Raw genomic sequence first — 17,239 nt, 5'->3', positions numbered from 1 at the left:
TATCCACCTCCTGATGGAGAGATGAAAGATTCCAAGTGCACATGGAAACATCTAAGTTTTTTGGACATGGCCAATGCGGAACTTTTGTGTTGTTTGACTATATATGTTCGTAACAAGTTTTGGTTTTTTCTTTCTCAATTGAGGGGAAAGGAAGATGAAACGGTAGATTTTTATTTATTTTTGCTGGTGGGGGGGTGGTCATTAAAAACCAAAAAGGAAGAAAACAGAGAGGAAAAGAGTGATCAACAGTATCAAATGCTTCAGGGGTTGAGAAAAGGGCCATGAAATCTGCAGTAGACTGAACAAGTCAGGATGTGGGCCAAGCAGCCTTTTGGTGTAACTGCTTGTTCATCATGTTCCACCACTATCTGGACCAAATAAATTTTCTGCTTCTGTCAGGGTTACCCTCACATTGAACTGCCAAGTTAGCCCTGAGGAAAGTATGTGGCAGTATTTTGTTCCTACTCTTTAATCACTTCCTACCCACATAATTTGCAGACTGGCCTCTGTCCCACTTATTCTTATGTGAATACCTCCTTTGCCCCATGAACACTTGGCAAATGTTGCAAAACTTGCTTATTAGGTGATTCAGGCCACTGTTAGAGCAACTTTAATCTCTGCCATGTTTTGTGGAGAAGGGTCAGTCATTCAGTCAAGAAACATTTATTAAGCAGTATGTTAAACACTGGGGATCCAAAAAAAAAAGGTCTCTCTTTTCGGGGAGCTCACCATCTAATGGGGGAGACAACATGAAAACAACTCAGTCAGGAAACATTGACGAAGCTCCTACTATGTGCCAGACATTGTCCTAAGTGCTGGGGATACAAAAAGATGCCAAAGGCAGCCCCTGCCTTAAAGGAGCTCACAATCTAATAGGGGAAAACTACCCAAAAAAAGCTGAAAGGGAGAGAGGGTACCCCAAAGAATGCTTGCATGGGGGTACTAGATCAAAGGGTAGGCACATTGAGAGTGAGAAATCCAGGACTACTAGTTTGTCAGCCTGAGGAACTGGGAAAATAATATTTTTCGCTACAATAATAGGGAAGGTAAGAGGACTAAGAGTTGAAGAAGAAAGACAGTGAGTTCTCTTTTGAAGACATTGAGTTTAAGATGCCTACTGGCTGTCCAGTTTGAGACGTCTGAAAGGCAGCTGAAGATGCCAGTGGAGGTTAGGAGAGAGGTTAGGGGTGGATAAGTAGTTCGAGAATCATCAGCATAGGAGAAAATTCCCCTTCCTTCTGTTGACTCCTTGGGAACTAATGAGATCACCAAGTGAAGTGGTATAAACAGTTCTGAGGATAGCCCTGTGGAACACCCTTCATTAACAGACATGACTTCAACCAGAAAGTTGGGGAAGGCTGGGGGAATTTTCTCCTGGTGGCAGCAATCACTTTACCTTGGGGGTGGATTTGCTTTTGGTTTGTATGAGCTGTTTGTTTTTGAACCTTTTCTTGTACCTTCTAAAGAATCGGGAATGGAAAACTATTGTGGCTGACCACAGAGAAGAATGAACTCCAGAAGCAGAAACTGTAGACTCTTCTAAGATTTTTTTTTTTGCACACAGACATACATACACACTCCTCTTTCTCTCTCTTATTCTTAATCTTTCCAATGTCATATGAATCAAGGCAGGAGATCTGGAGAAGCATTGGTTCTGTTTCTTGATCAATGCAGGGAAGGATTCTGCTACTTCCAGGGTGAACAATGAGAATTTACTTCATGCTAAAGGCAGAAGGAATGGAATGTTCTAGATAAATTTTCTAAATACCATAGATTGTTGGGAATGAAAATTGCTGATAATTTAATATATCTGAGAAAGAATAGTCTCATGTTGGACATTTATGGATCAGCTGAGGCTAACAACTTCTGGAATTCTCTGTGGCCAGTCCTCTTAAATGGTGGTGATGTGGTGGGGGGGGGGGGGGAGGGAGCCAACTAAATTGAGACTTAAATTTGAAATTTGCTTGGAGAGAGGGGGTGTTTCTCTTTTAGCTACCTCTCTAAAAACCCAGAGGAACCAGTCCCTTCTTGGCTCTCAGCTCTAGCTCTGAACCTATTATCTTTCTCTATCAGGAATTTAGATAACTCTTGGATTTCTGCCCTAGGCCTTCCTTGCTAACTGCAGCATTGCTGTTTTCAGCTGTGCTTGGGCCTTGGTTGCACTACTGTGGCATCTTTGACAAGCATCATATACCAGTAAGAGTATTGAGGCCACAAGGCTTTTGTTTTCATTAAAGCTCTACTGTGCAGAGGGATGCTTCTGGACTTTGGCTTAGTTTTAAGCCTCAAGTCTGCTACGGATCACAGTGGCGTGAAATTGTGCTAAAGGAGCATTTCCATTCTGAACTGCATTTTCTAGGCTTTGGACATTTTCATAGAATTATCTGCAAAAAAAAAAAACACACACACACACACCCTTTTATATTGCTTCTTGTTAAAGCCTAGTAACAGAATTCATTTGGCCTGTTTTATCTTTGGCAGCATTTTTGCTATAATGAAAGCTGTATTGAAGTAATCTGTTGGGCATTTTGGGGAAAATATTTGGAATTTTCCTTTTAATGGTGAATCAGTATCCTGGATGCTAGGCCATGATGACATTTTAGTCTGATGTGGAGAAAACCAATAGAATGAATACATTATAGTCTGTTGCATACCCTGAAGCATTCTTGACCCCAGGGTCCCATTTCCTTCTTGGGGTAGCCAGAGGAGAAGTAGACCAGTCAGGATACACTGCTAAACTTGACTGTTTTCCTTTGTTACAAGGATAAGGGGGGAATGGGGTTGGCTTGTAAGGAGAATCTAGGATTGGGAAATGACTATGTTATATAAAACAAGAAACCAAAGGGGGGGGGGGGACACCAGGAAAGAATGAAGTTACATTCTAGGACTAGTTCCATCCTGCCTGCTACTCTTACAACTCTCCTTTAGTTGATCTCGTTTTGCTTCCCTCTATCACTGTAGCTTCTATATATCCTTTTGATAAGAGATTAAAACTTGGTTTCCTTTTTTTTTCCCCTTTCTCAGCCCCTCATTTCCTACTGAAATCCCAGTTCTGCAAAATTGGAAAGTAGTCACCCCACCCTATTAAAGAAAGCCTCCTCTTCAAGAAAATGACCTCAATGGGAAACAATCATTGTCCTTCCCACTTTTCTCTGATAAGGACGATAGATGACTGTCAATATAGCTTCTCTCAATAGCTCATCCCCGGGTTGTTTGATTATTGACCAGTGTCGTGGAATTCTAGGTGCTGATTATCTGCTTTTTCTAACCTACCAGGCTATTTGACTTGATTTAAAGGAGATAGATATATTCCTTGTGTCCTCTGTTTAAAGAATTTGGGTAGCTACCCCCCCCATAGAAACCCCCAGGATTATGTAATGGGAGATGACAATTTCCCCAAACAACTCCTTTTTCTTCCCACCTGCCATGGAATTTCTGGTCTAGTTTGGATTTGTTTTATCTACAATGTTGATGAAAGTTGAGTTTTAATCACTCGAAAGCTTTAGCTTACATTGTTTGACATCACTTAGGATGTCTGTCCCCTGGTCATTTATATTTCCCATTAATTAAACTCTGCTCTGTCCCTAGCTTCAGCCAAGAAGGTTGCAGGTTCCAAGAGCTGCTGAGATAGCAGCAGTAGGGCTGGCAGCTGAGGAGGGCAGCCTGTCAGAAGCTGGCTGGCTGGCTCACTGGTGAGGATTTTGTAAACACGGGGAGAGAGGTAGGTCAGCACTGAGCATGAAAGTAGAGGAATGAGAAGAAGGGAAGACAGAAGGTTAGCAGATACGCTTCTGCCCTTGAATTGAGCTGGAGGGATGGAACAGGTAATCAGTAATTTGGGAAGTTAGCCTGGCTTCCTATGAAGACAGAAGAATAGTCTTCATCAGGTAACTGGGGAATCCTTGATTTAGATCTGGTGTGTCATCCTCAGTGAAGAATGCAGGTATACAGCTGCAGTGGGAATTAAACCAAACCCCTCTCTTTCCCTCCCCAGCCCTCCATTGTGTGTCAACCTCTAGCAGCATTGGTGACTATTGAAGAGAGCATTTTTCCTCTTTCCCCTCCAGGCCACCCTACTCAACATGTTGGCCCAGAGGTCCCCAGTGACACCCTCATGGCCAAATTCCAGTCTTTCTCCATCTTTATTCTCTATTTCAGTAATGTTTCCCCTGGCTTCCCTTGGCATTTGTCGCTGAATTTTTTCTGCTCTCCTCAGCTCTCTAAGCAAGCATACCCCCTTGTTCTCTTCCCTTCTCCCCATGCCCTCTGCTAATGTGTCCTTTATAGTGTTGACCTCAGCTTTTTTCTTCTGTGTTCCCTCCCTTTGTACACTCACCTGTTCTCCTGGTTTTAGTGATCACCTGGGATCAAAGGGCTGAAAGCTGGAAAGGTACATCTTGTAAGATCAGAGATTTAGAATTGGAAGGAACTAGCCCTCTCATTTTTCACAGGAAGAAAACAAGTATAGAAAAAAGGCAAGGCTTTTCTCAGCAGAATCAGCATGAGAACCCAGGCCCTTTGAAAACCCGCACCCAGTGAGTGTTCTTCCTACCACATCACATTCCCTGCCTTCCAAATTTGTATTCAGTGCAGCTTGTCTGCCTGCCTAATCAATCCCCTGAGACTCAGTCTACCATTTCTGCTGCCCCTGGAAAGCATCTCTGGCTAGTCTTCTAGCACCTCATATTCCACATATCTCAAACTGAACCCTTTACGGAACTCATAAACCTGTACCTCTTCTTGACTAGCTACTTTTCCGTGCATGATACCACCATCTTTCCAGCCATTTAGTCTGGAAACTCTGTTAAGAGTCCCTCTTCCTTTACATCCAGATTGGCTAATTACATTTCCATTCTCTTTTAAATCCATGCCCTCCTCTTCTTTTCCCTAGCCATCACCTCTTTATTGCCTCTTGTCAGCACTATTTCCTTTCATCTCACCCTACTCCCCAATTTCACACTGCTACCAAATCTTCTGTAGTTTCCTGAGACCAGCTGAATAAAACCCAAACTCAGCCTATCTTTCAAAGCCCATCTTGGGTCTGTCTACATTATACTTTTTAACTATATCTCATATTACTACCACTCCAGTCAAAGTACACTGTTCACTTTCACAACTCACCCCAAACTTCTTTACCTCTGTGGCTTTGTTCACACCATTCCTTATATTTAGAAACCAGAATTGTAGAATTGATATAAATATATGAATCATAGATTTTATATAAATTCATGAACCATAGAATTTATATAAATACATAAATCATAAAATTTATATAAATACCTAAATCGTTTCATTTATATGAATACATAAACCATAGAATTTATATACACATAAATCACTGAATTTCTATAAGTCATAGAATCAGAAATATAAAAATATAAATCTTAGGCTTTATAAATAATAGAATTTACTGCTTTAACAGCCATTAGAGATAAGGCAGCAGACCCAGAAATGTTAAGTGATTGCCCAAGATCACACAAGTAATAAGTAGCAATGCCAGAACTGGAACCAGGTCCCCTGACTCCAAATCCAATGTTATTCCATTATGCCTCACTGGCCCTTAGCCTAAAACTCTTTAGGGCCTACCTGAAATAACACTTCCACTCTGTTGCTGAAGTCTGAAGTTCTCTTTACCCCCCCTTTCACACTTAAGTATATTCTTATTTTGCTTCATAATTGCATCCAAGTCTTATCTCCCCTCCTTCCTGCTAATTTGTAAGTACCTCTTGGGCAAAAAATTTGTTTTACTAATGAATTATCCTTCTCTCACACCCAGAATAAATGGCTTGTTGATTTTCCTCCTTCATACCTGGAATAAACAAATTGACTACCACAGAAAAAGACACCACTGTAACTCTTAATTAGCATGTTCTTTGCTCAGGGCCTGGGTTCCATTGAGTCTGCTGGGGGTTTTCCAGGCTGAATTCCAGTTCCAGCTTATCTTCTCTTATACTGTGCAAATTACAGAGATAAGGTTTCTTAGGAGGGGAGCCCTTTTTGCCTGGAGATTCTAGGAGGATAGACCTATGACTTTAGGAAGTATTTATCATTGCATTCCTTATTTACATAATTTCCTTTTATTTGTGCTGAAAAGGACTTACTAGAGAACTGCATTTCTCTTTTATAGATTTTTTTTTAATTGGAGTTTAGTAGATAATTTTTCCTAGGTCAAAGTAGGAGCTCCCATCTCTTCCAATCAATAGTTGGGGAATTTTGTTTTCATGAACTCAAGAAAATTGAGATGGCAAGGTACAGGCATATTTTTCTTTTTACATTTTTTTTGGTTAATGAAGGAGCCAATTAATGGCATTTTTTTTCTTGATTTGATATATCCTCTCTTTGACATGACTGCCCCCTTTTTTCAGTGTTTTGGTGAAGAAAATCTACTCTTTCCAAGCTAGGGGTATGGCCTATTCTCTAATCTCTGTTTTAATAAAACTACATAATACCTCAATGATCTAGGATTTGGGACATTTTATGAGTCCCAGGGCAGATCAGAGAATCCTTAGAGGTTCTTCCTAAGCTGCTACAGCCAAAAATGGTAGCTCTCTGACCACATTGATAATGGCCCTCCTCCAGACTTCACTGAACCAGACTCTTTTTCTGAATAACAGACACAGTTCAAATCCTTACCATCTTGGGAAGATCTGCAATGCTTGTTATTTGTTGGTATGATCTCTAAGACTCAGTTTTACCTCCGTGTTACATAGCCAAAAAGCATCAGCAGAGAACTTTAGTAGAGAATTAGAGAATGCACAGAATAAGATTGATTGGATTTCAAGCCCATGAAGAATAAACACTACATTTGTATTAAGATTTGTATATAAGATCCATTGTTTTTGTCTCTGCTCAACTTTGCCCAAGATAACACTGCTTTCAAAGGCTCAGCTCACTCCAGAGTACCAGACATGAACATGGGGCCAGAGCAGCTAAGGTCAGCTATACCCTAATTGATTGGTTAGCTCAGTGGTGATGATTCACAAAATCCTATAGAGTAGCTTCTTTTTTTCCCCCCTTATTATTTAATTTATATTTTTTAGAATATTTTTCCATGGGTACATGATTCATGTTCTCTCCCTCTCTTCTTTCCTCCCCCATCCCAGAGCTGACAAGAAATTCCACTGGTTTATATATGTCTTATTACTCAAAATCTATTTCCATATTATTCATTTTTGTAATAGGGTGATCTTTTAAAACCACAATCCCCAACCATATGCCCATATAACCATCATGTTTTTCTTCTGTGTTTCTACTCTCATAGTTCTTCCTTTTTTTTTTTTAAACCCCTACCTTCCATCTTGGAATCAATACTGGGTATTGAACCACATTTGAACCCCGGACCTCCTGTCTCTGGGCCTGGCTCTCAATCCACTGAAACACCCAACTGTTGTCCCCCCCAATAGTTATTTCTATAGCTGTGGATAGCATTCTTTTTCATAAGTTCCACAGGATTGTTCTTGATCACCGCATTGCTATTAGCAGCAAAGTATATTATATTTGATCATCCCACAGTGTCTCAGTACAATCTTCTCCTGGTTCTGCTCATTTCACTCCACATCAGTTCATATAGAAATCAAGCAATTCATCATTCCTTATAACACAATAGTATTCTATCACCATCATCTAACCCAATTTGTTCATCCATTCCCCAATCAAGGGACACCCCCTCATTTTTATGGAGCCGTTTCTAATGAAGAATGGAAATAGATGAGGCCACAGCTTGTGTGTTGAATCCCAAACTCTGCTGTGACTTTTGCCCATCTATAAAATCAATGTTACTAGCATTAACCTTTATTTCAACTCCTTCCTTATTCTCCTAAAGAAGTAATTGCCCTTACCTAGAAAGGAGATATCTCCCTGACCATGGATTCAATTGGAGCTAACAAATATAACCACTCTTGTTTGGAGAGTTCAGGTGTTAACTTCTTCGAGGTAGAGCTTCTGAACAGCTTTGAACGGTGATGATGAAAATTACTCAATCAGTAAACATAAAATAATTAACAGAGAGAAGACTTTAGAATTGAGGGTTGGGAAGGCTTCCTGCAAAAGATGGGATTTTTTAGTTAGGTCTTAAAGGAAGCCAGGGAAGCCAATAGACAGAGGTGAAGGGAGAGAGTATTCCAGGTATAGAGGACAGCCAGAGAAAAGTTGAGAGATGGAGCTTCATGTCTGTGGAACATCCAGGAGACTAGTGTTACTATCCTGGACCAAGGAGTAAGGTATGAGAAAACTGGAAAGTTAGGAGGATCAAATCTGGCCTCAGCCACTTCCCAGCTGGGTGACCCGGGCAAGTCACTTAACCCCAATTACCTAGTCTTTACCACTCTTCTGCCTTGGAACCAATACACAGTACTGATTCCAAGATGGAAGGTAAGGGGGAGGGGGGGAGAGGAGAGAGAGAGAGAGAGAGAGAGAGAGAGAGAGAGAGAGAGAGAGAGAGAGAGAGAGAGAGAGAGAGCGCGTGTGTGAGCTAGGTTATGAAGGGCTTTGAATGCCAAACAGAGGATTTTGTATTTTATCCTGGAGGTGATAGAGAGCCACAGATAATCAAATTGACTATACAATTCCTTGGTTCAGTATCACTAAATCCTTATCAGATAAATTTGACACAAAGTTTTTTTTTTTATGTGACCACTCCTTTTCTAGGTGCAATAATTTTATTTGTGCCAAAGCATTTTTGTAATCAAAGTTCTCTGTTTTATCTTTTGTAATTGCTTCTCTCCTGTGTTTGGGTGAGAATACATCTTTTATACATTCTTATACATTGTCCTGAGAGATACAGGATCTGTTTCTCTTCTAATTTTTTTGTAGTATGACCTTTAATATTAAGGTAATGCACCCATATAGAACGTATTATGGAATAGAGTGTAAGGCTTCTAAACCTAACTTCTACCAGACTGCTTTTCAGCTCTTCCCAGCAGGTTTTTATCAAATAGGGTGTTCTTTTCTAAGTAATTTATGTTTTCCATTTTATGGAACACTGGATTATTGATTTCCATTGTTTCTGATTCTTCCGTGTCTAGTCTGTTCCACTGATCTATCTCTGTATTCTTTAACCAGTAGCCAATGATTTTGTTAGCTGCTGCTTTATAATATAGCTGAAAGTCTTAGAAATGCTGTTCTCCCATTTTTTTCTACTTCTTTTCATCATTTCCCTTGATATTTTAGGTCTTTTATTTTTCCAAATGAATTTTGATATTATTGAGTTCTGTAAACTATCCCCTTGATAATTCAATTGGTGTAGCATTAAAACTGTAAATTAACTTTGGTAAAATTGTTCTTTTTTCTTGTTTGTCTGGTTCAGTCATGACTGCTGAATATTCTTCCAACTATGTAAGCTGAGTTCATTGTCATTCAGGGAACTCAACCCAGGCCCCAAACATGAGTTGTTTTTCTAAATGTCTGAATAAGGGAAGCATCTCAACTGAGTAACTGATAAGTGAAAGTAACAAATTCCAATAATATTTATTAAGGAACTCTGAAAATAAAGCTTTATTTACAGATTGTATCTACATGTAGATGTATGTTTAGAGCATTTTTGTATATCTTTGTATAAAAAATATCAACATCAGAGGCAGCTAGATGGCACAATTATAATGCACTAAAAGCCTCTTTCTAGTTTTGTTTTGTTTTTTAGAGATGGATTTTCCCAGCAAAGGACAGCATGTGACTAGCCAAAGCACTGTACAATTTCCCAAATGTGACCCTTCCTGCTTTCTTCCTCCTGCTCAAATCTGGGCCCAAACCATCACATAACTCACTTTCTTGCTGTTTTCCACATACACGGCCTTGGAACTAAAGCTTTTCTGCTGTGTTGAGTTTTAGCCAGTTGGTTTTTTGCCAAATGGTTCCATTTGGTTGAAAATCCTCTTCATAGCCTAGCTCTAAGTCTCTACCTGTTCATTCTTGGAAGTCCAATTCTGCCAACTTTCACACCTTTTAAATATCATCAGTGGCCTCATATCTTCACCAGGCACTCATGTTTAAGTGATCTGCATTAGTGTTTTCATATTCATGTATATGAAAGGGAATTCTAAAGAAGTCAAACATAACCTCTTAATAGCAGTCTTGCTTTAAGAGATACCATAAGGTTCTTGCAATTAGGAAGCAGGTACTCAAAATAGATTGTGTTCTGAATTGTGTAGAAGTGCTAACTAGACTACTCACTACCCAGCATTGGAGGGTGAGGCTCCCTTTAAAAAGTACTGAGACAGAAGCCAAACCAAGGGAGCAGTATTTAACAGAGGAAGAGGCATATGGTTGCCCCTAATGTGCTGAACTGTAGCAGGATACACTATCTCTCTGGTCCCTAGAAAATATGGGAGTGAAGGATAGCCCTCTGTCCTACCTCAAGACTAGAGAAATGGACAGTTAGCAAAGAGCTATGAGGTAGAGGCAACCAGGTAACAGTGGATAGAGCGTCAGGCCTGGAGTCAAGTAGGACCTGGGTTCAAATCTGGCCTCAGATACTTCCTAGCTGTGTGACCCTGGGTAAATCACTTAACCCCCATTGCCCAGCCCTTACTTACTGCTCTTCTGTCTTAGAATTGATACTAAGATAGAAGGAAGGGGTTTAAACAAACAAAAATTTATGAGACAGCAGGTTTTAGAGGGGATCCAATTTTGTTGTTGTTTCTTCTCTAAGTTTCTCTTAGCCCAAATTGTGTTTGTGTTCTTTTGGTCTAGACCAGTTGGAAGGCAGAGAAATGGCACCTGTTTTTCCTTAATCCCTGTACTACTTTGGAATCATGTCACCAGTCTTTCTTCAGTTAAATCAAAGTTCTAAGCAGTGGGTTGGGACCTCACTGGTGAGGCCCAACCCAAGGATGGGTGTCCACAGGGTAGAGTCCAACTCTAAGGAAAGAAAAAACTCTGCAATTCTCAATATCTAGGGAAGTGACTGTGACCAATAGGGAAAAGTGTGCTATTTGCTTAGTACTGAAACACTAGAGTTTCACATACCAGCAGAAAATGTGACATCATGTCACATGTCTGCTTGTTGACGCATTCAGCAAAATGAAACTAAAGGAAAGGCCAGATTTCCCCTTACTTAGGGTATTGTCATTAAGGCAGCCAGAACCCAGTATCGTTTCCTTCCAACTTCTGTCCAGTATTCTGGACAACCTTTTTTTGAATGCTGGACTTCTCTGTTTTTTGGTACCAAAGATACCACAGGGCAGAGCTTAATTCTTGCTGGAAATGTTCTGCTCAGAGATGAAAACTTGAATTCATTTTTAATTGGACGCAGTCTTGATGGGTCTGTCTCACACTTAGAGACCAAGTGCAGCAGACTTTGGGGTACAAACCTGCAACCTGAAGCTGACTACTATCTATCTACTGTTCTCCATTTGAGAGTACCTCCCTAGCTGGCAGCCCAGGGCTTCCTAATAAGCTAAATGCTGTCTGCCTCAGACCAGCCTCTCAATGTTCTTGAAAACCAAACTAACTGCCTTGGTCTCCTACTTCCTCCAAACCCTTATGATAAGAATCTATGGATTGTCAAGTGAGTGGCAAGGTGACATAGAAGGGGAGAGTGCATGGCTTGGAATCAGAAAGACCTGGGTTCAGATTTCACCCCTGGCACTTCTTAGCCGCTGGACAAGGCCCTTATCTTTTCTATACCTCAAGAAAACTTCCCAGACCTGTATCTACTAAGTCATGGATTGGGATCCACATTACTGGGTGAGGGGGTGGGGTTCCCACAATGATGAAATCACAGATTCTTCAAGTAATAGTTGTGATAATTGCTGCAGCATGGTGGGAATCCATCCTCGGACCGAGGCCTTCATTTTCATGGATTGCTTAACCATCAAGGAAGAGTAAAAATAGTCAAGGAAAGGGGATTATTGTATTGGGGAAAATATATCTTGAGTTTTGGTTAGTCTCAGAGTTCTTGGACGGTCCCCAATATTTAGCATTCTGCAAGTTGTGATATTCTTTGTGATGCTTAAATGATTATTTAATACTTCAGGGAAGAACAGTCTGAAGACCAAGACCTCCAGGGCCTCAGAGATAAACCCCTGAAGTTCAGAAAGTTGAAGAGGGATAAAAAGGAGGAGAAAGAAGGAAAACATGAATTCCCACAGCCATCATCACACCAGTCTGCCGAACCAGCAGAGGCAGGAAAAGCAGAAACATCAGAAGAGGCTGGGTCAGCCCCTGCTGCACCTGAAGCTTCAGCTTCTCCTAAACAACGGCGTTCTATCATCCGAGACCGGGGGCCCATGTATGATGATCCCACACTACCAGAGGGCTGGACAAGAAAACTGAAGCAGAGGAAATCAGGCCGTTCTGCTGGGAAGTACGATGTCTATTTGATCAAGTGAGTAAGAAAAAGATTGAGAAGGGGACAGGTGGGTGGAGGGATTAGAAACAGATGGTTACAAGCTGACAGAAATGGCTTCTGAGTGGCCTGCCTTTCTTGACCCTCCATCTGTAGTTTGACTATCTTCTACTTCGCATCTTATGAAGCAGCAGTTGCTACTTGCAGGTAGCCCAGATCTCCCACTCTATTCCAGTAGCACCCGTTCATTTAACTCCAGGGAGTATAGGCTGTAACTCTGTGACCAGCACCCAGTAGGCCACCCACAGGAGTCACCTTTCTTATAAACTTTTGTTTCCAAAGATACCATGTGGGTGAGTAACAAAAAGAGAAGAAGAATATGAAGAACAAAATGGGAATTTCTTTTAAGTAGATAGGAGTTTTGGTTGTTTATCAGTCTTAAGGCATGATCCTTTATCAAGCTACTTGCCCAACAGAAGCTGAAAAACATTAACCTTTCACATGAGTAGAGAGTTGCTCTGGTAGGTAAAATGTGACCCAGGCTACTTTAAAAGGACTTGTGTTTGGAGGAAGAGCTAATGAATCTTATCATTATAAGCATCCTATGAACACCCAAGGACCTGGCCCACCAGCCAAGTTGTCCTTCTAGCTGTGACAAATAGGAAAGTGGCCCACAAGTTGGGGTGAGCCTTACAAAGATTCTGGAAAATCGATGGTTAGTATAAGAATTCTTCAGAAGGCTACTGAACAAAAACTAACCATTCCTCACCTCCCTACCATGGAGCCATGCCAGTTAGTGCTTGAAAGGATTTTTGGCTAGTGTCAGAATAGGCTTCTAGTCTGCTCTCACACTTCATCAGGGGTGGTTTTAAATGATGACACTTCTCTAGTACTTATTGAGTCCAGTCCTAATAGAATTCAAGTTTAAGAACTATTTCTAGGCTTTTTAAACACAAAATGGTTGTCTTTATTTAAAGTATCCCAGGTAGAAGGGCCAATTTGATTTCCCAGTTGGAGACAATATTTTTATTTCCCCAGATACGTATGTTTTCCATAGTACAAACATTACCCTGGGATCTGGATGGTAGAACCCATGCTGCTTTAATGCAGCCCAAGTTCCCACTATGCTGATGCTCAATTTCTTTTAGATGGTACCAGTTGTTCTGGTTAGCTGTGTGATTGGGGGTTTGAGGCCAAGGAGACATCCAATGATAACAGAGTAGAAGAAAGCCTCCACTATCAATGATTAGTCCCTTTTCATTGCATTTGTTCTAAATAAAAGAAGTGACCCCTTACAGGCCATTGTTTCAGTGCTATAATATTTTTGCTGTTCTTCAGCCTGATCACGGTAGTATTATCCTCCCCCATCCAGAGAATGTAAGTATTCCTAGGGGTTCCTAACAAAGAATCCTAAGATGCCACTCTTCAAGGACTGGTATCCCCCAAGACCTAAGCTTTACTGGAGAATTGTACTTTACCAAAAATTTGCTAACCCTCAGTGAGACTGTATGTTTAGGGGGCAGCCAGGTGGCACAATGGATAGAGGAGCTCCAGGCCTGGAATCAGGAAGACGCCTCTTCCTGAGTTCAAATCTGGCCCTGATCACTTCCTAGCTGTGTGACCCAGGCAAGTCACTCAATCCTATTTACCTCAGTTTCCTCATCTGTAAAATGAGCTGGAGAAGGAAATGACCAACTGCTCCAGTATCTTTGCCAAGGAAACCCCAAGTAGGGTCACCAAAGGTCTGACATGATTAAAATGACTGAACAACAGCAACAACAATGAAACTATAATTTTTCAACCAAATAGTTCTCAAAAAAAGCTTTGGCTTTTGTTATCCTTAAACAATATGATAGCAACCAATTCCCTTTTAGCTTTCATAAAAGAAAGATTAAGACACTGAAACAAAAAGTCTGTTTTACATTCTGGCCTCAGCCCTGGGCCTCTGAGAACTCTCTTTCCAGCAGTTTGGAGCCAGTCACTCAGTGGATGGCAAAGTGGTATTTCCCCAAAAGACGGATGACCATATCTCTTCTGTCTTGTCCTCTGTGGGTCCAGGACTGCCAATGCCAGGCACAGATTTGGAAGTCAGCATTCCCCTTCTTATGTTATCAACTCTTCTTTGGGCACGCCATTCTATTTGCTCCCCTATATTTCAGCCAGTAGTCAATCCATATTTCCTAGATCCTAAGAAATTTAGTTTCAATTGTTGAAGCTCATAGTCTGGCAATCCTTTTATCTTGTGAAACTTATTTTAATGGCAGAAGTGATTCATTTCATACATAAAGGCTCTTGTGATGCTGTCTTGCAAACTGTTGTGCATTCTCAAAAGCCTGGCCTGGTTCATCTTAATAAAGAATTTACCATCTTGCCCAAAAAGACTTCCCAACTATGGGGGCATCTCTGGTAACTAAAATGATGTCAAAGGTAAGTTTGTACTAAAACAGTCAGAGCTGTGTGACCCTGGGCAAGTCACTTAACCTCCATTACCTAACCTTGGAACCAATACACAATATTGAACCCAAGGTGGAAGGTAAGGGTTTAAAAAATACAAACCAGCAAGAAAAGTGAAGGTTGGACATTCAATACATAGAGCTCATAGTCAGATAACAATTTCTGTGGCAAGGAAAGAGAATTGTATCTTTATTCTCTACTTCTTCCTTCATTCTCTTCCCCTGCTTCACTGCAGTAAGTAACAGATATTTATTTAACACTGCTATATGCCAAGTGGCCACCTTCCCTTCTTCTGTTTTGGCTTGTTACTGATCAATCGATCATCATGTAGTGAGCTAGAGACCAAAGCTGTGGGACAAAAGGCCATGTGTTCTTTGGGGATTTCTTCCAGACCCAGTGGAATTGTCAAGTTAGCCAAGAAGCAGTAGTTTCCTTTGCTAGAAGGAGGACCACCAGATGTTATGGTCCTGACATTCAAACCTTAATCCTAGAGTAACAATGTCTGGGTCATTGAAATTCATCCAGTCTAACCCATATCTGAATCCTCTCTACAAGGTCCCCAACCAGAAATCATCTAGCTTCCCCTCTCTACTGGAAACCTTTTATTTCTCAAAGTAATTCATTCTATCTTTGGATAACCCTAATTGTTAAGAAATGTATCCTTAGATTGAGCTGAAATTTGCCCCAAGTCTAATCCAGCAAGTATTTATTAGTAATTTACTATATGTACACTCAAGGAGTTTTACATGGTCACGTGGGTTGGTAGGGAAGGTATACCATCTTGAAACTTTAAGCAGTTGGCCCAAGTTCTGCTCTTTGAGATGAAATATAAACTATGATTTGACATGTGACATCCATTCAAGTATTTGAAGACAGCAGTGTTTGACACTAAGTTTCTTCTTCAAACATCCCCAGTTTCTTCAGACATTAAATAGGTGCCAGTCTCCCATCTCTCTTGGTCTCCCTCTTTTGGGTGGCTTCTAGCTTTTCGGATGCCAGATGACTGTTTGTTCATTTTGATCTTCTAGTGCCCAGGTCTCTTTCATATAAACTATTGCCCAGCCACTTCCTCCCCCTGCAAAACTTTATTTCTATGACCGACTATTCCTGGCTTTTTGGATTATAAGACTGTTATTTGGTGTGTTAATTATTTTTCCCTTTTTCCTCTCTTCTGCCATTTGAAAAGCACACATTTATGCCTTCACCCGAGTCTTTGATAAAAGAGTTGGATGCAACAGGTTCAAAGAATCTCTTTGCTGGTGTCCACTTTCCAGGGCCCCAATTCATTAAAAACCATTCTTTGGTCTTTTTCTGGTCATTCAACCAAACCCCAAGTTTCCAGTCTCCTTAATTATACTATCACCCATTCTTTATCTTTCTCTCTTGTCCAGAAAACTATTTTAAGAGTTACCATAGATATATTATGTCTTTTTTTATTTAAAGTCCTCTTGTGAAAGAGTTCACAAGACTCCAGGCAGATATTTTAGGGTGTCCTTGATATGAAGCGCATTCTATATCCCTTGCCAAAACCTATCATTCATGAATTTTAAGCCATGATCTAGAAATCCATATCCTATTCTCAGACATCAGCTGTTTAGATAGTCAACTTCCCAAATCCTCCTTTTGCTTCAGAATCACTCTGATGCAGTGAACAGTGGTGATAAAAGCCATGCCTGGATGCCCAAGACCTTCAGTTTTTGACCCAGGACTTCACACTCCTTAGCAGTGTTCGTTAAGTTCTTTCTTCTCGTATCATTTGTACACACATGAAACACCAGAATTGGGTAGTGGTTGTTTGATTTAACAGTTCTCAAGAGACTCTCTTCACATCCTGGATACATGCCCCAGGAAGGCAAGCAGACTTTGCTGCTGTTTGTGTCAGGCTGACAAACAGCCATCTAGAGATCCTTTGCCAGAAGACACCAGCTCCTTATTTTCTTCCTCTTCTGACTATAGTTGGAAGGCCAAGGAAGTTTAGTGAGAATAAGAGAGGTGAAAGGGTAGAAGATTGTAGATGGAGAGTCAACTCTCCAAGTTCCTGACTTTAGAGGTAATGCCATTGGCTGGCTTTATGCCTTAAGGTTTACAAAGTGCTTTATTTATTCTCATTTGAACCTCACAGTCCTTATCCCCATTTTACAAATGAGAAAACTAAGACTCAGAGAGGTCTGGTGATGTATCCATGATTATACAACTAATAAACATCCAACATTCCATTCAAAGCTAGGTCTCCCCAACCTCAAGGCTTTTTCTGATATATACCACCCTGCATCTGAGAGACAGTCTAGAAAATAGGAGGTCTGCCTAGCCCATCTAGCTCACAAACTCATTACATGAATTGAAGAAGAATGTATGTAAACATCTTTGGGAAAGCATAAAGCCAGATTAGCCCTAACCCTGGGACCTCCTTCCTTGTTCTAGAAGCTATTCCCTTTCATTCATTGACTGTCTCTATCTCTTGTCTGTCTGTCTGTGTCTCTCTCTCTCTCCCTCTCTCCTTCC

The 17,239-nt window shown here is 40.7% G+C and overlaps 1 protein-coding gene across 2 annotated transcripts in view; it reads left to right on the top strand.

Annotated features, from left to right (window-relative positions):
• The window catches only part of MECP2 (methyl-CpG binding protein 2), an 81,861-nt gene that overhangs the window by 51,934 nt on the left and 12,688 nt on the right, over positions 1-17,239 (top strand). For both annotated transcript variants that reach the window (XM_056809454.1, XM_016426627.2), the window contains exon 2: positions 11,972-12,322. In XM_056809454.1, coding sequence (XP_056665432.1) covers positions 11,972-12,322 — 351 coding nt within the window. The remainder of the gene's footprint in view (positions 1-11,971; positions 12,323-17,239) is intronic.

The sequence above is a fragment of the Monodelphis domestica genome, chromosome X, assembly GCF_027887165.1.
Source record: "Monodelphis domestica isolate mMonDom1 chromosome X, mMonDom1.pri, whole genome shotgun sequence".
Taxonomy (NCBI): Eukaryota; Metazoa; Chordata; class Mammalia; order Didelphimorphia; family Didelphidae; genus Monodelphis; species Monodelphis domestica.
Note: the sequence above shows the minus strand (reverse complement) of the source record. Positions and strands in the feature narration are given on the sequence as shown.